The sequence below is a fragment of the Syngnathus leptorhynchus genome, chromosome 11 (assembly GCF_054491065.1).
Source record: "Syngnathus leptorhynchus isolate UIUO chromosome 11, UIUO_Slep, whole genome shotgun sequence".
In the NCBI taxonomy this organism is placed as follows: Eukaryota; Metazoa; Chordata; class Actinopteri; order Syngnathiformes; family Syngnathidae; genus Syngnathus; species Syngnathus leptorhynchus.
In genome coordinates this window covers 6005953-6027778 of record NC_141205.1, presented here as the reverse complement: position 1 = coordinate 6027778, position 21826 = coordinate 6005953, and the positions used below count along the sequence as shown (strand labels likewise).

The 21826-nt window shown below is 41.3% G+C and overlaps 3 protein-coding genes across 6 annotated transcripts in view; all 3 read left to right on the top strand.

The window, feature by feature from the left end:
- The window catches only part of fmoda (fibromodulin a), a 30118-nt gene extending 28045 nt beyond the window's left edge, over window positions 1-2073 (top strand). For all 4 annotated transcript variants that reach the window (XM_085924685.1, XM_085924688.1, XM_085924689.1 and 1 more), the window contains 4 exons: window positions 87-209; window positions 792-932; window positions 994-1261; window positions 1449-2073. In XM_085924685.1, coding sequence (XP_085780811.1) covers window positions 87-209; window positions 792-932; window positions 994-1261; window positions 1449-1600 — 684 coding nt within the window. In that variant the 3' untranslated portion in view covers window positions 1601-2073. The remainder of the gene's footprint in view (window positions 1-86; window positions 210-791; window positions 933-993; window positions 1262-1448) is intronic.
- A 612-nt stretch (window positions 2074-2685) lies between these two features.
- On the top strand, window positions 2686-6994 carry LOC147049092 (sodium- and chloride-dependent neutral and basic amino acid transporter B(0+)-like). The gene is made up of 15 exons (XM_085923336.1): window positions 2686-2874; window positions 2993-3137; window positions 3202-3333; window positions 3801-3962; window positions 4046-4160; window positions 4237-4369; window positions 4439-4579; window positions 4665-4800; window positions 4948-5040; window positions 5131-5256; window positions 5343-5461; window positions 5524-5623; window positions 5718-5827; window positions 6248-6415; window positions 6528-6994. The coding sequence occupies exons 1-15, from the start codon at window positions 2809-2811 to the stop codon at window positions 6681-6683; spliced, it is 1902 nt and encodes a 633-aa protein (XP_085779462.1). The 5' UTR covers window positions 2686-2808; the 3' UTR covers window positions 6684-6994.
- Window positions 6995-13061: 6067 nt separating this feature from the next.
- LOC147049091 (sodium- and chloride-dependent neutral and basic amino acid transporter B(0+)-like) lies at window positions 13062-17657 on the top strand. Its single transcript, XM_085923852.1, has 15 exons — window positions 13062-13221; window positions 14015-14162; window positions 14254-14385; window positions 14558-14719; window positions 14914-15028; window positions 15119-15251; window positions 15426-15566; window positions 15816-15951; window positions 16047-16139; window positions 16211-16336; window positions 16429-16538; window positions 16612-16711; window positions 16791-16900; window positions 17253-17420; window positions 17505-17657. Exons 1-15 carry the CDS (start codon window positions 13168-13170, stop codon window positions 17655-17657), a joined length of 1881 nt encoding a protein of 626 aa, XP_085779978.1. The 5' UTR covers window positions 13062-13167.
- The last annotated feature ends 4169 nt before the right edge of the window (window positions 17658-21826 follow it).

Here is a 21826-nt window from a genome sequence, read left to right as displayed (position 1 = left end):
GGCTCGAGAGTGATTTAGAAACATAGCAAAGCTTTTCAGAAGATTGATTGTTGCGCTATTTATCAAGATCGCCATGTTGTTTTCAGGCCTTTTCGAAGTTGGAACGACTGGAGCGTTTTTATTTGAGTCACAACAATTTGACCGGCATCCCTCGTAACCTCCCTCGCACCCTTAAAGACCTGAGGATCACCCATAACAACATTCAAAAGGTAACACTTGCTTGGCAGCAGTGGTGTCACTTGTGGGCGAGGTCACTCACTGTGGTAGCTGGATAGTCATACAAATAATTTCTCTGAAATAATTACAATAATAATTATTCATTAAATGAAAGTATTTATTTAATTCTTCAACTCAAGTAGTTTGAGGTAACTGATTGCAATGATTCAGTTAAGTTTAATACAGTAACTCAAACATCTTAGATGGTACCAACTAAATTTGTCTTCACTCTTTTTCCACCGTTTCAGTTTTCCAAATTTGTTTATTTTATTCCGTCACGGCTTAAAAGGAGCTCGATGATGCACTTTGGCATCTCCCAGGAGTTTCCCCTCCCCCACTGTATATGAACTGTGCTCCTTTGTTCACACCGGTGATTTTCTGCCAATTGTGAGCTACTTACATTTCTACAAATTACTCTGTGCAATTAGCTAGCTAGCAGCCACAAAATGAATGACACAGTTTACAGAATACGTTTGCCTTCTACCAGTGCTGTGCATCCTTTAGCAATTTGCACCTTGTTATATTTTGCTGTTGCTCATTAGAAGGCCATATAATAACGTATACTTGTTGCCTAGGTAACGCCTTCAGACTTGGAGGGAATGGATAACCTCACAATCCTGCATCTCCATGACAACGCTATCACAGATATGGGTGCATCACTCAAGTCCCTGACATCCCTCACGCTGTTAGATGTCAGCGCCAACAAGTTGACAAAGGTGTGTAACTTTGTATGTACAAAGTAAGAGCCTTTGTAGATCCCAAATCTCTCCTCCTAAGGCGCCAGAGGCTCTCCCTGAACACCTGCACCAGCTCTACTTGGACTCCAACTCCATTGCCTCCCTGCCTGAGGGCTTCTTGGCCGCTTTCACGCAGCTGCAGTACTTACGATTGGCCCACAACCAGCTTACAGACAAAGGCCTCCCTTCCAACATCTTTAATGTGACGGTCCTGGTAGAGCTAGATCTGAGCTTCAACCGCCTGGAGAGAATTCCTCTGGTCAGCACCGCCCTGGAGCATCTCTATCTCCAAGCCAATCACATCAAAGGTAAGAACCGGCCAGTAATGTCATGGTAAAACGGTCACATGGAGCAACGCAGTCAGAGTTCATACGACAGAGTGAAAATGATTGAAACAAATGTGCCAGCTGCATGTGGCCATGTTTTTTACGGTCCCATATGTGTACGGATAAGGTTAATGTCAGCAGATGATTGTGTTGTGTTGTACCGTTGCAGAGTTCACATTGGGGAGTTTCTGCAACATTGTGGATGTTAGCAATTTCTCCAAGTTGCAAACTCTGCGGCTGGATGGGAATGAGATCAGTCAAGAGGATATCCCGTCGGATTCCTCGCTCTGCCTGCGTTTGGCTTCCAGCATTGATGTTTAGTTGTGCATTCAACCTTTTCAGAACACCGCTAACATTAGCCACTTTGTTATGCAGTACTTTACCACTGCCGTGGGATTATTTTACATCCAGAAGAGAGTATTTCTTGTCTTTTGGTTTGTTTTTGAATGTTTTTGTAATGTACTGTGACTTTTCTTTCCCTTTTTTGATGTACTTGAATATATTTGGTAATCGAATAGAATTAGATATACTGCATGACAAGATTGACATAAATCTTGCTTCGATCAGCACGTGTTGAGGTTTAAGGTAGCTAGTAGAGTTGCAGTCGCAAGATAATTGTTCATAAAATGACAAAGCTTGACTTTGTACGATTGGACTCAAGGTATTAAAGATATTTTTATTTACTTTTACTTTTTGCATGGACAAAACATCCCAAAATTAACATATCCGTGTACTTCTAGTCTGTTCATCCACCAAATCATGTATTGAGTATGACAGTAAATTTCAAGTAATTACTGTTTTGTTTTTTTTAAACTGTATTTTAAAACCAAGGACACTGTCATTCAGATGCCTAAAGGGAAGGGGTGGAGGATTTTACCTTGCAATATTAGTCAGTATGATGAGACAAATGTTCATCGTCAAACAACATTTAGTATGTACATTTTAATTTTGTATGTATTTAGTATGTTTAGTTTGTACATGTTAAAGCGCCTCCGTCATGTCACAAAAGCGCCAAAACTTATCAGACATCAATACTAAGTATTGTTGCTCCACCAATATTTGGCATTGTTGAGATGACCACTATTGTCAGACGTAAACTTCCCCCAGTTATTCTCGAGGTATAAATAAATAAGATTCACATGCTTTGGTTCAATGAGGTGAGACAAACTTTACAAGCCTCGCGTTCAAAACAAGGAAAAGGTCAAGCTCGGCATTTGTGTCTGATTATAAAAGCAGTTTCCAAATCAATGAAAACATTTTGTAGGAGGGTGACACACACACACACACACACACACACACACACACACACACACACACACACACACACACACTATGATAGTGCAAAGGGCTTTTTGTCCCCATTTAGTGGGAAATACCAGAACACACTCACACAATGGCATTTCAAGGGCGGTCAAGTGAGTGCTTGTGATTGGTGGAGGAGCTCCCACTTCTCAACCTGACCGAGCCTTAAAGAGAACTACCTGAGAAAGCTCAATGAGGAAGAGTTCAAGAGAACGTGAGAGGAGGACATGAGGGAATATCGCTGGAACAAATGGAAGGATTTTATTTTGTCAAACCCCGCCGTTGTTGACCAGGTACTCACTCGATTCTGTTATGGGCAATTCCATAAAGCCACACAAATTGCAATAGTATTCCTGAACACATTGTGGCACTTTATTCATGTTTTTTTGACATGTCGGGACATTTCAACAGAATGTGCACGTGGACGAGGGTGATAAGAGTACCGATCGAGGCAACTGGGCCAATAAGAAGGAGTACATCCTTTCCACCGTTGGCTATGCCGTCGGCCTCGGGAATATCTGGAGGTTTCCATACTTGGCCTACAAGAACGGAGGGGGTAGGTGTATCTGATAACATCTGATGTGATACGAATCCTCTAACCTTTTCCTACCTTTGAGCAGGAGCCTTTCTGATACCATATTTTGTGATGTTGGTACTGGCCGGAATTCCTTTTTACTTCTTGGAAAGTGCAATGGGGCAATTCTGCAGTCAAGGCCCGATTCACGTCTGGAGAGCAGTGCCGATCCTACAGGGTAAGATTTGCAGATGATCGTACCTGATTATAGATTAACAATGTGTTTTATTTTTATGACTTCCTTGCAGGTTTTTTTTTTCCAAGGACTTGTGGTCACAAAATTATTTACTTTCAAATAAAATAGCAAATTGTGCTTCAAAATAATTGTGCCTAAAAATCAGTAATAAAAATAAATAGATAAACAAATAAATAAATAAATAAATAAATAGTCTGAAGCCTGTTTTTCATCTTTACTAAACATCATGAACATCAAAAATGATTAAAAAAATAGACTAAAGGTGGCTTTCGTCAAACCAGAGCTAATCTCCAGTCTGTTTTTCAAAATGAATTTGTCATATTCTCTGCATTGTTTGACTTCAAAGCAATATTTCAGTTTGACAAATAGACACCAGACCAACAGGAAATTGTGCTTCAGGGGAAGGAACACAAATATGAAGAACAACCCATGTGACTCTTGCTTTTCAGGTGTTGGCATTGCCATGGTGATTTTGACCTTTATAGTGTCCATCTACTACAATGTCATCATGGCCTACAGTGTGTACTACATGTTTGCCTCCTTCCAGTCTCCTCTGCCCTGGTCCGACTGCTTCAGTTGGAACAACAGCAGCTGCAGCGACACTCCTGAAGGTGCTTTTAAAAATACTATTGTAGAATATGTTGATCAAGATATATGGTCATCAAGTATTGATTCATTATTTCTTATTTTCTAGTGTATTGCAACATCAGTGGTGCTTTAGTGGCCAATTGGAGCCAGGCAAACATGACCTGTCCTTCATCCGACGTGATCTTGGCACCAGTGCAAAGCCCCAGTGAGCAATACTGGGAGTAAGGGTGTTCCGGCTTCAAACATGTTTGTGTCCATTAGTGGATTTGTTTGTAAATACCGGCTCCACTTCCACAGTCGCGTGGCTCTGCAGAGATCTACGAGTATCGACCAGACAGGTCCTGTCGTTTGGCACTTGGCCCTCTGTTTGCTGCTGAGCTCCATCCTTGTTGGGGCCGCACTCATCAAAGGCATCAAGTCATCAGGAAAAGTAAGTCAGTGTTGCGGAACCGTATCATACGAAATCAGCTGTTTTAGAAAGTTGACCTTTTCCCTCTAGGTTGTGTATTTTACTGCAACGTTCCCATACGTGGTGCTTGTGATTCTGCTGATCCGGGGAGTGACACTAGAGGGAGCCAGAGATGGGATCCAATTTTATATTGGCTCGGAGTCCAACTTGACTAAGCTGGCTGAGGCACAAGTATGGAACCGATTGATTGATTGATTGCTTCATTCATTGATTCATTCATTCATTGATTGTAGTTTTGTTCTGATATGTGTTTCAGGTATGGAAAGACGCTGCGACTCAGACCTTCTTCTCTCTGTCTATTGGTTGGGGCGGAGTCATAACACTTGCTTCGTATAGCAAATTCCACAACAATGCGTTGATGGATTCATTAATTGTCACACTCACTAATGCCGGTAGGAGCATGATGAACATTGTTTTGGGGAAGTCTCAAAAAAAGGCACACCTGCATCAAACCAATCCAAAAGCTGTGACAAAAATGTGCTTTTAAATAGTGTTCACTTTTGAGCCCTAAAGTTGCAGGACTATTTTCCCTCTGTTAGGAACCAGTGTGCTGGCTGGTTTTGCCATATTTTCCATTTTGGGCCACATAGCTCATGTTTACAAAATGCCTGTTGGAGAGGTGGTGAAGGAAGGTGAGTCACACATAATGACATCTAAATATTAAGTTTATGAGGCTTTTATTGTAGAGTTTGGGGAAAAAAAGATTTGGTGTTGTTATGCAGGTTTTGGCTTGGCCTTCATTGCATACCCAGACGCTCTGTCCAAACTGCCTGGTTCTCCAATCTGGTCCTTTTTATTTTTTTTCATGCTGCTGACTGTTGGTCTGGACTCCCAGTTTGGAGCAGTAGGTGAGGCTTCACTCTGCTGGATAAGAGCGGTAAACCTCTGTATGGTGTGAAACTTGTTGATAAAGCTCTCATGTAAATTCTTCTAGAGGTGATCATCACATGCCTGATTGACTCCTCTCCTAAACACCTCACCTCCGAACATGGCACCTTGACCATATTAATCAGTGTTCTTCTCTTCCTCCTTGGTCTACCTTGCGTCACACAGGTACCTCTTTTAAGCACGTTTCTTATGGTCGTGGAAGTATACCTGCTCCATTATGCGTCCAGGCAGGGATATATTGGGTGACTCTTGTTGACCAATTTGTCGCAAGCTGGGTCATGCTCATTTTGGCTCTCTTGGAGATCATTGGTTTCATCTACATATATGGTAAATATGACAACTGAAACAAATGGAAGTGAACTACCTTAAAGTGAACTACCTTAAATATGGGGAAGATGAATATGTTTTTATGTTTCTTAAGGGGGAAACTCTTTTATTATGGATGTTGAGATGATGATTGGCAAGAAGAGTTGGAGTTTTTGGTTCTGGTGGAGAACATGTTGGTTCTTCATCAGCCCCTGTGTTATAGTGGTAAGTGTACACTCCGTGCACCTCATTTTTAGGGCCTCTCCAAAAATCTACAGTTGACCTACACCAGGCCTTGAGTTTGACACCTGTGACCTACATAATTGGTGCGGTCCATTCCCTTGTTGTAGTGCCAAATACATGATGAAAAAATATAAGGATGTTAGGTATTAATTGTTGTTTGACTGGATATATTTTGGGTGAACTTAGTCTTGTCTGCCCCTGCACAGATTTGCACTGCACTGTGCCAGACTTGGTCTTATCAAAAAATAATAGAGCCCTGAAAAGGTGGTGATTGTAATTAGCTTTTGACTTCAGGAAGTCTTGATTGTGACAGATTGTGGCTCGAAAGCGTGGGTTACTTACTTTACCAGTGATTCTTATTTGGTCTCGGATGACTAATTTTACATTACTTTCATTTTACAGGTGATCCTTATCTGGTCTCTGATGACTTTCATACCCCCTACCTATGGAACGGTCCAATACCCAGTTTGGGCTCTGGCTTTGGGATGGTGCATGGAAGCGTTTGTACTTCTTTGGATTCCGCTCATTGCTCTTTATAAGATGATAAGAGCACAAGGAACAGTGTGGGAGGTGTGTGTACGTGCAAGCATTCATGCATGTGTATGCCCGCGTTGTTTGATATTTTTCTTATGAATGCCACAAACAAGTAACATCAATTTTCTTGCTGTATGACTTTTCACAGCGTGTGAAGTCACTGTGCTCTGCCTCGGAACATTGGCATCCCTATCTAGACATTCATCGCGGTGAGCGGTATGCAGAAGAACACTGCAGGCGCAGGAAGAGCTCCAGTAATCTCAGCAAACCAGAACCAAGTCGAAATGTCATCTCCAGCTCATAGTTCTGATGAATGTATTTTGAACCAATTTAACTAGCACACAGGTGACAAACTCACATCAAGCCACTACACATTTTGGCCATTTTAAGCAGATCACATATTTTTACTTAATTTCAAACAATTTAAAAAATGCAAATGATCTTGATTTTGAACAAATTCGTCTATTCAATATACTTTCTTGTTGTCAAACCACTTTTTAAAAAAATCATTTGATTTAGAAACGAGTTATTTGTCATTCTGTTGTGTATGTGTAAAAATAATTTGTGACAGTATGGTTTCATAACAGCACCAACATCTGCCAGCGTGAGTCTATAGTTGAGATCTAGTGACGTCTAGTGGCCAATTAGTAAACTGCATCCACCGAACAGTTGTAGTAGAAACAAAGCCAGCAGGTTACAGTTTGTTTTGAAGAAACTAATAGGGCTTCCTTTGCACTTCGCAGCTCTTGAAATTCTGAGACTTAAACTCACCTGACAGAGTTTTGAATGGAAAGACCACAGTGTGCAGTAGTGTTGGCTCGTGGGTGAACGATTCGTTCAAAAGAACAAATCTTTGCAGTGAACGAGAGTGTCTGAATGACGTCACAGATCAAACAGCCAATCAGAAAGTGGGGGTGAGGGCGGGTGTGGCACTTTTCACTTCCATTTAAGCTTTTTCCCTAATGAAGTGGCCTGTGATTAGGTACACCTCATGGAGACTTCAATAGGTACACTACACAAGGTAAAAGAAAAACAAGTAAATAAGAAAGTGTATGGGTCAGGTCAGACCCTAACTGGACTGCACATCACTAGTACAAAAGAGTGCAGACGGCCATTTACAATCAGGTCGAGATAGCTGAATGGTTAGAGACATGCCCTCTTGCTCGGTAAATACCTGGTTCGATCCAGCTAAAAAGGCAAATGTGATTTTAAAATTGGAACGACGTTTTTATGTGCGAACAAGTGCAAGTATGGATCACGCCCACTGTCTAGGGTTTGAAATCCATTAGTATAGGGGGTGGGGCGAAGAGAGTTAGGGTTTCAAAGCAGGGTTTAAAGCTAGGGTTACTAAGTAGGGTAGGTGAAGGCTTATGGGTTAGGGTTTCAAAGTAGGGTTAGGGTTTAAAGTAGGGTTGGGGTTTAGGGTTAGGATTTCAAAGTAGGGTTTGGGTTCGAATAGGGTTTCAAGTAGGGTTTGGGTTTCAAAGTAGGGTTAGGTGTTGGGGTTTGGGTTCGAATAGGGTTTCAGGTAGGGTTTGGGTTTTAAAGTAGGGTTAGGTGTTAGGGGTTAGGGTTTCAAATTAGGGTTAGGGTTTGAGTTAGAGTTAGTGTTTCAAAGTAGGGTTAGGGTTTCAAATAGGGTTAGGGTTTCAAATTAGGGTTAGGGTTTAGGGTTAGGGTTGGAGTTAGGGTTAGGGTTTCAAATTAGGGTTAGGGTTTCAAAGTACGGTTAGGGTTTAGGGTTAGGGTTTAGGGTTAGGGTTTCAAAGTAGGGTTCGGGTTTGGGTTAGAGTTAGGGTTTCAAGTAGGGTTAGGGATAGGGTTTAGGGTTTAGGGTTAGAGTTTCAAATTAGGGTTAGGGTTTCATATTAGGGTTAGGGTTTAGAGTTAGGGTTGGAGTTAGGGTTAGGGGTTAGGGTTTCAAATTAGGGTTAGGGTTTCAAATTAGGGTTAGGGTTTCAAATTAGGGTTAGGGTTTCAAAGTAGAATTAGGGTTTAGGGTTAGGGTTTAGGGTTTCAAAGTAGGGTTTGGGTTAGAGTTAGGGTTTCAAGTAGGGTTAGGGATAGGGGTTAGGGTTTCAAATTAGGGTTAGGGTTTCAAATTAGGGTTAGGGTTTCAAAGTAGGGTTAGGGTTTAGGGTTAGGGTTTAGGGTTAGGGTTTCAACGTAGGGTTCGGGTTTGGGTTAGGGTTAGGGTTTCAAGTAGGGTTAGGGGTTAGGGTTTCAAATTAGGGTTAGGGTTTCAAAGTAGGGTTAGGGTTTGGGTTAGAGTTTCAAGTAGGGTTAGGGTTTAGGGTTAGGATTTAGGGTTTGGGTTAAGGTTTGGGTTTAGGTTTAGGGTTTCAAAGTAGGGTTAGGGTTTGGGTTAGAGTTAGGGTTTCAAGTAGGGTTAGCGTTAGGGATAGGGGTTAGGGTTTCAAATTAGGGTTAGGGTTTCAAATTAAGGTTAGGGTTTCAAATTAGGGTTAGGGTTTCAAATTAGGGTTAGGGTTTCAAATTAAGGTTAGGGTTTCAAATTAGGGTTAGGGTTTCAAAGTAGGGTTAGGGTTTAGGGTTAGGGTTTCAAATTAGGGTTAGGGTTTCAAATTAGGGTTAGGGTTTCCAATTAGGGTTAGGGTTAGAGTTAGGGTTTCAAAGTAGGGTTAGGGTTTGGGTTAGAGTTTCAAGTAGGGTTAGGGTTTAGGGTTAGGATTTAGGGTTTGGGTTAAGGTTTGGGTTTAGGGTTAGGGTTTCAAAGTAGGGTTAGGGTTTGGGTTAGAGTTAGGGTTTCAAGTCGGGTTAGGGGTTAGGGTTTCAAAGTAGGGTTCGGTTTAGGGGTTCACTTAACTGGAATGCACATCACTAGTACAAAAGAGTGCAGACGGCCACAGAATGCCAGGTGGAGATAGCTGAATGGTTAGAGACATGCCCTCTTGCTCGGTAAATACTTGGTTCAATCACAGGTGGGAGCTACAACCCAAATCTGATTTTAGAATTGGAACGTTGCTTTTATGTGTACGCATATGCAAACAATTGCAAGTATGGATCACACCCACTATCTAGGGGTTGAAATCCAGTAGTATAGGGGGTGGGATTTAGGTGAGAGTTAGGGGTTTAAAGCTAGGTTTACAAAGTAGGGTAGGTGAAGTCTTTGGGGTTAGGGTTGGCGTTAAGGTTTAGGGTTAGGGTTTCAAGTAGGGTTAGGGTTTCAAAGTACGGTTACTTACCCTTTGTTCAATCGTTCGCAACACTTTATTTACTTTTTTTTTGTTTTTACCTTGTGTATTGTACCTATTGAAGTGTCCATGAGGTGTACCTAATCACAGGCCACTTCATTAGGGAAAAAGCTTAAGTGAAAGTGAAAAGTGCCACACCCGCCCTCACCCCCACTTTCTGATTGGCTGGTTGATCTGTGACGTCACTCGGACACTCTATTAGGTACACCTTCATTTTCAGGTGTTCCTAATAACAGGCCACTTCATTAGGGAAAAATCATGGTCAAAGCTTAAATGACAGTGAAAAGTGCCACACCCAAACAACCCCCCACTTTCTGATTGGCTGGTTGATCTGTGACGTCATTCGGACACTCCATTAGGTACACCGCCGTTTTCAGGTGTTCCTAATAACAGGCCACTTTATTAGGGAAAAATCATGGTCAAGGTTTAAATGAAAGTGAAAAGTGCCACACCCAAACAACCCCCCACTTTCTGATTGGCTGGTTGATCTGTGACGTCACTCGGACACTCTATTAGGTACACCGCCATTTTCAGGTGTACCTAATCACAGGCCACTTTATTAGGGAAAAATCATGGTCAAGGTTTAAATGAAAGTGAAAAGTGCCACACCCAAACAACCCCCCACTTTCTGATTGGCTGGTTGATCTGTGACGTCACAAGGACACTCCATTAGGTACACCGCCATTTTCAGGTGTACCTAATCACAGGCCACTTCATTAGGGAAAAATCATGGTCAAAGTTTAAATGAAAGTGAAAAGTGCCACACCCAAACAACCCCCCACTTTCTGATTGGCTGGTTGATCTGTGACGTCACAAGGACACTCTATTAGGTACACCTTCATTTTCAGGTGTTCCTAATAACAGGCCACTTCATTAGGGAAAAATCATGGTCAAAGCTTAAATGACAGTGAAAAGTGCCACACCCAAACAACCCCCCACTTTCTGATTGGCTGGTTGATCTGTGACGTCATTCGGACACTCCATTAGGTACACCGCCATTTTCAGGTGTTCCTAATAACAGGCCACTTTATTAGGGAAAAATCATGGTCAAAGCTTAAATGACAGTGAAAAGTGCCACACCCTAACAACCCCCCACTTTCTGATTGGCTGGTTGATCTGTGACGTCATTCGGACACTCCATTAGGTACACCGCCATTTTCAGGTGTTCCTAATAACAGGCCACTTTATTAGGGAAAAATCATGGTCAAGGTTTAAATGAAAGTGAAAAGTGCCACACCCAAACAACCCCCCACTTTGTGATTGGCTGGTTGATCTGTGACGTCACAAGGACACTCCATTAGGTACACCGCCATTTTCAGGTGTACCTAATCACAGGCCACTTCATTAGGGAAAAATCATGGTCAAAGTTTAAATGAAAGTGAAAAGTGCCACACCCAAACAACCCCCCACTTTCTGATTGGCTGGTTGATCTGTGACGTCACAAGGACACTCTATTAGGTACACCTTCATTTTCAGGTGTTCCTAATAACAGGCCACTTCATTAGGGAAAAATCATGGTCAAAGCTTAAATGACAGTGAAAAGTGCCACACCCAAACAACCCCCCACTTTCTGATTGGCTGGTTGATCTGTGACGTCATTCGGACACTCCATTAGGTACACCGCCATTTTCAGGTGTTCCTAATAACAGGCCACTTTATTAGGGAAAAATCCTGGTCAAGGTTTAAATGAAAGTGAAAAGTGCCACACCCAAACAACCCCCCACTTTCTGATTGGCTGGTTGATCTGTGACGTCACAAGGACACTCCATTAGGTACACCGCCATTTTCAGGTGTACCTAATCACAGGCCACTTCATTAGGGAAAAATCATGGTCAAAGTTTAAATGAAAGTGAAAAGTGCCACACCCAAACAACCCCCCACTTTCTGATTGGCTGGTTGATCTGTGACGTCACAAGGACACTCTATTAGGTACACCTTCATTTTCAGGTGTTCCTAATAACAGGCCACTTCATTAGGGAAAAATCATGGTCAAAGCTTAAATGACAGTGAAAAGTGCCACACCCAAACAACCCCCCACTTTCTGATTGGCTGGTTGATCTGTGACGTCATTTGGACACTCCATTAGGTACACCGCCATTTTCAGGTGTTCCTAATAACAGGCCACTTTATTAGGGAAAAATCATGGTCAAAGCTTAAATGACAGTGAAAAGTGCCACACCCAAACAACCCCCCACTTTCTGATTGGCTGGTTGATCTGTGACGTCACATGGACACAGGTGTACCTAATCACTTCATTAGGGAAAAAGTTTAAGTGAAAGTGAAAAGTGCCACACCCGCCCTCACCCCCACTTTCTGATTGGCTGTTTGATCTGTGACGTCATTCGGACACTCTATTAGGTACACCGCCATTTTCAGGTGTACCTAATCACAGGCCACTTCATTAGGGAAAAATCATGGTCAAAGCTTAAATGAAAGTGAAAAGTGCCACACCCGCCCTCACCCCCACTTTCTGATTGGCTGTTTGATCTGTGATGTCACACGGACACTAATTGATACACCGCCATTTTGGTGTTCCTAATAACAAGCCACTTTATTAGGGAAAAGTCACTGTCAAAGTTTAAGTGAAAGTGAAAAGTGCCACACCCGCCCTCACCCCCACTTTTTGATTGGCTGTTTGATCTGTGACGTCATTCGAACACTCAGGTGTTCCTAATAACAGGCCAATTCATTAGGGAAAAATCATGGTCAAATCCTTAAATGAAAGTGAGTAACAGACAGCGTTGCTGCTATGCCAGCCAACACAAGTTATGCCGACATTGATGTTTGAATTTCTTATTTCTTGGATTGTAGTTTATGGTGTTATTATACCGAATGTGTTTGTGTTTGAATAAAAGGTTGAAAAAAATCAGTTATGCCTACATTTGTTATTTTGGGGGACACCAACTCATATAATGTAAAATACATTAATATTGTCATATAAAGCAGTTAACCAAATGTCAGATTTTTATGTTTTAATTGGCAAATATGAAAACAAGGAATAAAACACCAGACAAGTTTTAACATCAATGTTTATTAAAAAATATATATAATAATAATAATAATAATAATAATAATAATAGTAATAATAATACAAGTAAATGTCAAACCAGCAATCTAATGTGAAATTGCAGTAGATATATTGGATAACAACGCATAACGGCGCATCCCTTCATGCAATAAAGTGTTTACGTGATTGTTTTTTGTCTGGTGTATTGCTTAGTTGTGTGTGTTATTGTAGTAAAAAAACAACAACAACAACAACAACAACAACAAAAGAAAAAAATGGATCAGTGTGTGTGTGGGGGGGGGGACGATTCGTTGAACGATTCGTTTGAACACATTTTTTGAGTGAACTGATTCTAAAGATTCAGTTCACTTAAAAGAACTGGAATGCACATCACCTGTGTACAGTGAACCACTGGAGATGAATATGAGGAGCAGATAAATTTGTTGAATCCTTTATTCAAAGGATAATAAAATTGACTTTTGGGGCTGCTGGTGGATAGCATTGAAGACTTCAATTTTTCCGATCAGTTTCACTTTGAACCACCTGGAAGCAGCTGCAACAATAAAATGTGGAAATCTAACATCAACGCTCCCAAAGACGCACCTATTCTAACAGATCAGGTAAGACGGGAACTTCAAATGTCATAGTAAATTAATTTTGAGTCAAATCATTGTACAGATGGCAAGTACAATGTAGCTCACTGTACTGGAGTAAAAGTAGTACACCCTCAAATAAAAGTTAACTTACCCCAAAGTTACTTCTTTAAATATAACAGCAAATTTAGCTCACTTGTGATATACTTAATCAGACCCCAGAGTCCGATGGTGTGCAGTTCTTCATCATTCAAAACTACAATTAAATAATACATTATTCAACTAATATCTCTTAACCAGTTAAACTGAAAATTGCATTATTAGCTTTGTATAGTTATACACCAAATTTTCTATATAGCTCTTTTTCTTCTGATTGTGGAGGCAGGCATACTTAATCATATTATTGTCTATTACATATATTTTTGGGAAAGTATTGGAGTCTGAAAAGACCAAATTTAAAAAATAAAGGAGGCCCTTAGCCCTTGAGGGTCCATTTCAACATTGACAAACATTTGCACAATCCTTTCTGTCCCCCTGGCTATTATAACATTACTGTTTATTTTTTGTCTTAGTTACCCGTTTTACACTTCACATCTAACGCAAAGAGTTGTTTTAGGCACCTGTTCAAAGGAAGAAAAAGTGTTGCAATAAAGAAACGGCACTGTACGGAAGAAACGGGAGGGGGGGGGACCAAACAGTCAGTACAGTAGCGATACACCAATATCAAACAATACAACTGGTTCCACCATTAAAACGTAAAAACAGCATTCGCTCGATACAGTATCAGGTAAAGTGTTGCATGAACAACATCTCTGTGCAGGATCCTCCTGCAATTGATGGCGGTGATGAGAATCCAGAGCGAGGAAACTGGACCAATAAGACAGAATACATTCTCTCGTTGATTGGTTACACAATCGGTCTGGGAAATATATGGAGATTTCCTTATTTGACCTACAAACACGGCGGGGGTAAAAGTTCCACCTTAGAAATGCTTTGAATGACGTTGATGCGTGAGAGTTACAAATGGATTGGTGATATTTGTTTCTTTCTGTCAAGCAGGTGCCTTTCTCATTGCCTACTTTACAATGTTGGTTTTATTTGGGACTCCACTTTACTTCCTAGAAAGTGCCGTCGGTCAATTTTCCAGTCAAGGAGCAGTCAATGTATGGAGAGCCGTGCCTCTACTTCAGGGTGGGGAATCCTTGAATTCACTTGAGTGGTCTCAGATATTTTCTTTTAATCTTTGTTGAAGAATCCATGCAAGCAACCAGCTAAATTCTGATTGAAAAAAAAAAAGTAAAAATGACTGTAAAAAAAAATCCAAAGCAATATATTACTACTGCACATTTTGACCCATTTGCAGGGGTCGGCATCGGAATGATCATTTTAACAGGCCTGATGTCGATCTACTACAACGTCATTGTGTCCTATGGCATCTTCTACCTGTTTGCCTCCTTCCAGTCTCCTTTGCCGTGGCACGTGTGCCAAAGCTCAGCCCATAAAAACTGCAGCGACGCATCTTTAGGTACTCCATGTTGAGTTGAACGGCACAAGAAAACAAAGACAACACTCACATTTTTTAAATACATTTTGAAACAATTACCATGTTTGTCATTTGTCAACAGATTAAACTGTAAATAAATTGTGGGGACTTCACACTGTTTTCATCAGTGCTTCCAAGGGGGGAAAGTAATTGACTCATCATCTCTTCCACTTTAGTACATTGCAATACAAGCAGTGCTTTAGTGGCCAACTGGACTCAGGACAACACAACTTGCACTTTATCTTACAAGATAACACTTGGGGCTCAGAGCGCCAGCGAGCAGTACTGGAAGTAAGGATGTTCTTATTCACATCTTCAAACACATTAGCAGGCCTTAGTTAATCTCTTTGTAAGTGAGAAGTGCTTTCCCCTACCATTCAGTCGCGTGGCTCTGCAGAGATCCAGTAATATCGAGGAGACTGGTCCAATAGTTTGGCACTTGGCTCTCTGCTTGCTGTTGAGCTCCCTCCTTGTTGCTGCAGTACTCATCAAAGGAATCAAATCATCAGGAAAAGTAAGTCAAGCTCTTATCTTACATCTACAACATCAGACGAGAAAAAGCAGGAACACATACATTGAAGTCAGTGCTTCCGATTGCGTTTTGGCCAGCAGAGCAGGCCTAGCTAGTGTCGATTGGCCACCACTAGAATTTACTTTTGTTGCTTATATGTATTGTGTCTCTCTACAGGTTATGTATTTCACCTCTTTGTTCCCGTATGTGGCGCTTGTGATCCTGCTGATCAGAGGAGCGACACTCGAAGGAGCCAGAGATGGCATCGATTTCTATATTGGTACTAAGTCCAACCTCACAAAACTGACAGAAGCAGAGGTGAGAAGTAGTGAGCATTATGTATACTGAGTTTGGTCATGTGACATTCACAAGCTGAGCTGTGATTGGTCGTTACCTCTGAGCAACTGTGATGTGGAAAGCAAGTGGTGAGCTGAATAAAAACAGGTGGATATTAAGATTTTAAGCCAATTGAATTGTGATACCGAAAACGATGTTTGGCCGTTGACGTTAACAACCTCTGCCATCTTCGTAGGCATTGCGAAATAACAAACACAAATGTATTTTTAGGTCTGGAAAGACGCGGCAACTCAGACGGCGTTTTCTCTCTCGATTGCTAGTGGGGGACTTATAACGCTTGCTTCTTATGGCAAGTTCCACAACAATATGTTCATCGACTCTATGGCCATAAGCTTCATCAACCATGGTAGGCCAACAAACGCATGAAAATCTAGATTTGCTTGAAAATAAAGCATCATGTTTTTGTGTGTTTTTCATGTGTCAATTTCAATGCCATTCTAGCAACAAGTATCTTAGCAGGCTTTTCCATCTTTTCCATTTTGGGTCACATGTCCTACATCTATCAAGTTCCTATTGACAAAGTAGTGAACGACGGTAAGACATTTGACAAAGCACAAAACCCAAATGCTATTGTTGTCTTACGCAATGAGCTATATTTCACGCAGGATTCGGCCTGGCATTCATTACATACGCAGAAGCCCTGACCAAGCTTCCTGTTTCCACTTTTTGGTCAATCATCTTCTTTTTCATGATATTCGTCATTGGCCTGGACTCTCAGTTCACAAATTTAGGTAAGGTCATTGGATGCCATGTTGTCAGACCTAATTACAAGTGGCCACTTTATAATGAAGCGTCGTCATTAACGCCTGTTGTCTTTCATCAGAGGTGGTCTCCACCTGCATCACCGATGCCTTCCCGAAATCAAATCGGGCTTACGTAAGCGTTGGTTGTTCCTGTATCGTCTTTTTATTAGGCCTGCCATTAGTCACAGAGGTACGTCTGCGAATAAGTGCTATTAGAGCGAGGTCTTATAACAATTTTCATGTGCAGTTTGTCTGTGTGATAGGCAGGAATATATTGGGTCACTCTAATGGATGCCTTTATTGCAACTTGGGTACTGCTTGTTTTGGCTCTGATGGAGCTCATTGGTTTCATCTACATATATGGTAAGATTGACTAAAAAAAAACACAGTAGAAACACAAGTAGAAATAATTTGTAGTTTAAGTGTACACATCCTGTTGCAGGTATGAAACGATTAATTGAGGACCTTGAGATGATGATTGGAAAAAAGAGCGTCTGGTTCTGGCTATGGTGGAAAGCATGTTGGTTGGTTATCAGCCCGTGTATCCTGTTGGTAAATACAACTTCAATATTTCTTTTTTAATTTAGATCATTGCCACTGATTTTAAAGGGAATGAGCCGCTTGGAATGGATGCGAAACAAGTGGGTTGTGGACACACCCACAACGGCGTAAATTGCCTGTTTTAAACTGCACCAAGCTGCTCGTGTCTGTGAAAATATCCTAACTTTTCAAGCCCGCCTCGGCGCAGATTTTGACACAATAGATATCCACCGGACATGAAAATAAAGCAATTAATTAAAACGAAAATGTAGCTGTGGAGCAGAATGTTGGTAATTTCGAGTTGCTTCTGAATCAGGAACATGTCTGCGGGGAGTTCTACTAACACCTAACTCCTGTTGTCTAGGCCATCCTGGTGTGGTCTCTGAAGTCTTTTGAAAGCCCCAACTATGGAGGAGTAAATCTCCCATCTTGGGCGGTGGCATTGGGTTGGTGCATTGCTGCTCTCCCACTCGTATGCATCCTTATCATTGCAGTTTATAAGCTGAGCAGAGCAGAAGGAAATCTTTGGAAGGTGTTTTGAACACATTTTTCACACAAAAAAAGGTGCAGAGTGAAAGTTGTGACCTCGATCTATAATGCAAACTATTCCTTGCAGCGCATAAAGTCACTGTGCTCCCCTTCGGAGGAATGGCACCCTTTTCTGGACATCCATCGAGGAGAACGCTATTCAGAGGAAAACTGCCGCAAAAAAGCCTCAAAAGCAACAGATGGTGAACAAATGTCAATGGCGGTGTTCAGCAGTATGTGACAATACGGAAATGTGACACTATTTATGAAATTTGAGTACAAGTGAAGTAAAAAGATGAACATTTCTACACCCTCTGCCAATACTTCCTTTGTTATCACTGAATTAAAATATGGCAGCAGAATACGTGACATAAGTATACATGCATATGACCCAAGAGTTTCAAGACTACACCTCATATTCATGTCTGTATATACAGTTGTTGTATCATAATTACATCAGGTACTATGGCGTGAAATAAAAAAATAAAAAAATCCATTCATCCATAATTCTGCACTTACTTGAAGTGCATTGATGTATGCAATTACAGCCATATAGCTAAATCTTCCCATTCTCATAAAAAGCAGCACACCTATATTGATTTTCTGCAGCAATAATTATCCTCAACTTACTGAAGCACTTAGCAAACTCTCCCCTGTCACATTTACCATGGCAACCACGCACACAGGGAACCTGCAGATAAACATAGACCTGTTGCTGCCACCCACGCAACACACACGCTCAACATGTGCCATGAAATGTCTCTGAGAAATGATTAAAGAATATTGCACACTTCAACAGAGGGGTGGCATAAAGTCGCTGAAAGACAATCAAAACAAGAAAGGGGAATATGTTGATGTATACACCTGGGAAGAGATGATGACAGCGCTTATAATGTCACTATTTCATAAAGATGTGACGGTTATGAGTTACGACAAAGTGAAAAGCATTCACTTGTTAGCCTTCTCTATGAATCCGTGTTTCCTTCTGCTGCCACTCCAGCCGCCCCCCCCCCCCTACAAACTGCAGGCTCCTTAACATCCTGTTGTTATTAGATACTGCAAGCCCTGTCACCATGGCAGCAAATTCCCAATTTCCTTCCCATGTGTGCATCCCCCACGTGTGCGCACACAATAAGTGTAATTAAGTGTGTTTGTGTGTGTTTGTGTTGGTGGGCGGGTTTTCCTTGAGTCCCTACAAGAAGTCCTGTACGAGAAGAGCCACCTCAGTTGATATGAAAATCACAGACATTTTCTTTTATATTTTCCAATTGACTGTACAAAACAATCATCACTTCATTTTAAATAACATTCAATTCAATTGGCGCTTTTGCAAGACCAATAGAATCCAAAACTGCTGCTATTTGAACACAATTCTGAAGTTGCTGAGAGGAGCCATTGGGCCAGATCTTAACAGCTCTGGCTGTGTGGTGGGGGCACTTTTCCTTAGCAGAATACATATAAGTATGCTGATAACAGCAGCAGAGATATATGGTCCGACTGACCCACATACACTAACGCCTTGATTTTGTAGCCCCAGTTTATTTTCTCCTCTTGTTGCACATTGCTGATGTAATTTGGGGAGTAGTGCTTTTAATTCAGCATGATTCAGATCCCCTGCTATGATGTGAACTGTTTCAAGATATCTGTACCGCTGACGGCGTCGTATAATAGCCCAAATGCAGCGTTAGCTTTAGTACCCGTTGGAATGCTAACAACAGCAAAGTCCCTGGGTTAGATAAAAAAAAAAAAAAAAGGCATTTAGGTGCCACTTTCTTCCCCCAATAATGACATCCAATAAAAGCACTGCACCAAAAACATCACAACGACAATTTTACGGACATTTATAAACGCCACGAGTCGAGATTCCAACCTCAACATCAGACTGTGATGCAGGCGCCAAAACCACTATTGCACTATGCTGATATTTTTTTTTTGTGATTCAGCAATGGATCTCACATGTGTAGCTGTATCTAATAAAGTGACCTATTTGGGAGGGGGGGGGGGGGGGAGATTAACACCACACCTAGAGTAAAACAGAAAGGTGAGACCGATTCAGTATGACAGATATGAAGGCAAAATGCAACGATAAAAGCACAACAACCCCTCTGTGTTGCTATGGAGACCTCGTCTCGTTCGCTTCCTTTCTGCAAGCTACCACTTATCCTTGCTGCTTTTCAGTCAGCAGGACAGCAAGTTTTTGTGTGCTGGCTGTGTCGTGAATCCGGCAAATGAAGGGAACCAGTAACATTATGTTGGGGAGTTTCCTCAGGTTCATACTCTGAGGGAAAGAAAGCAACAGCTGAATCACAGTGGATGACACAAAATCAAATCATAGCACATGAGCAAACACACTCACACACACAAACAGTGATATTACGATATGGCCCATACCTGCAATGGCTCATATGAAGCTTTCATTGTGGCTCCGGTGTTTTTTTTGTTCCCAGTCCAGAAGCTGTATTTCTCTTCTTCATCATTTAATTAGCACTCTAAGTGCTGAATAAAAAATGTATGGCTGCAAGCAGTTTTTGCAGCTGGCTGCACCATTGGACTCTTGTTGCCATCCACATCGTTTTAAACTGTCTGAAGACATTTGATACTGTTTATTGTGTGCTTTAAATGAAACATTCATTAAATTTTTTGTTTAGTTTACTGCAACAATGAATGAAAGGGAAATGGGCTCTTTATTGCTTCTGGAAGCTTTATTGCATCTTTTATTTTTTTGAAATGGTTGTTTCTGACAGGATCTTAGTTACCCACATGGGAGACTATCTATATTGAATTGGATGAAAACATTTTTTTTTAATGGTAACAAACAAAGAAACCTTGCATTGTTCTTCAAATATATCAAGAAAATGTTTTTTTTTATGATATTTTAACCAGTTCCACAAAACTCTGACATAGCTAGTAGGGTTACACTGAACAAACAACTGCAATTTACAAAATAGTTTCCAAGTACTATAGAATAGTGTGAGAATCCAATAATATTCATCTATTCATCTCTTTCAGATTTGATCCTGTTTTCGAATCACGGCTGAGGGCTTTCAATGAGTGGATTTGTTTTGAACAAGAAAACTTATACCCAGTGGTGCACCTAATCACATTAACGGAATGCACAAAACAATGCAAGCACGGCAGCTTTGCATGAATGTTGACAGTGTCAATTTGATAAGAAGATAAGATCAAGTATTTATTTTCCCCAACTAAACCAGATGCATACAGAAACAACCTGTCATCCACACACACTGTATCCCACTGCAAGTATTTTTCCATCTGCATGTGACAGAGGAGAAGAGAACGAGAGAGCGAGTGAGGCAGGCGATGGAAGAGGGGAGGCAGGATGCGAGGGATGCAAGCTCTGCTGCAGAGCCAAGAGAGAGGGAGAGAGAGAGAGAAAGAGAGAGAGGGGGAGAGAGAGAGAGAGAGAGAGAGAGAGAGAGAGAGAGAGAGAGAGAGAGAGAGAGAGAGAGAGAGAGAGAGAGAGAGAGAGAGAGAGAGAGAGAGAGAGAGAGAGAGAGAGAGAGAGAGAGAGAGAGAGAGAGAGAGAGGGAGAGAGAGAGAGAGAGAGAGAGACTGGGGAGAGAGGGAGAGAGAGAGTCAATGTTCTTCCCAGCTCCAGTGCAGCATAGACGTGATATTTCAAGAATCTTAATTGTGAAGCTGAGAGGGAGACAAGAAATAACACCCTCCGCTCTGGAAGCAAGGCTGAACACAGCGATGGAGTGATCCTTGCAGCTCGGGTAAGAAAACAGAAATGATAGCACAGACATGTCCACATGTCGCTGTGGATGCGTGCATGTATGCATATTTGTTCGGTGTGAGTGCTTTACAGAGGGAGAGGAAAGAAATGATAAGTTTGTGGATACGTGCGTCTGCAGCAACAGTCTGCGTTATCATGCACCTCTTTTTTTTTTTTTTTTTGGGCCAAGTACAGTCTCTATCCAGGTCCTCCATCTCTGTCAAAAGCATCCTGCACTCCTGCATGTAATGCCTCCTCTGAGTACATGCAAATGTATTTACGTTCTTCATACAAGCAGTCATTTGTCACCTCCAGCCGCTTCAAAAAAATAAAAAAAAGCTTCAAGGTCTAGCTTGAGTTTGTTCTTAGATAAGAGGAACAGCAGAGATAAGCATGTAATGTTCTTATCAATGTGTTAATGAAAAAGCTGATGTGTTTTATTTTTTGCTCAATGCTTGATAGAATAGTGAAAGCAGCGGAGGCACTCAGCTCAGATGTAATGCTAACAGGTGATCAAGAAGGTGCGAGTGGCATTTTACAAATATGAAAAGCTAAGGAGGTTTCAATTTTTACACTACCACTAAACAGTTTTTTTCTTTTTATATTGAGTCCTTCAAAGTGTCTCAAGAACAGAGAAATTCTTGTTTGTGAAGAGTTGCTTCTAAAAAATG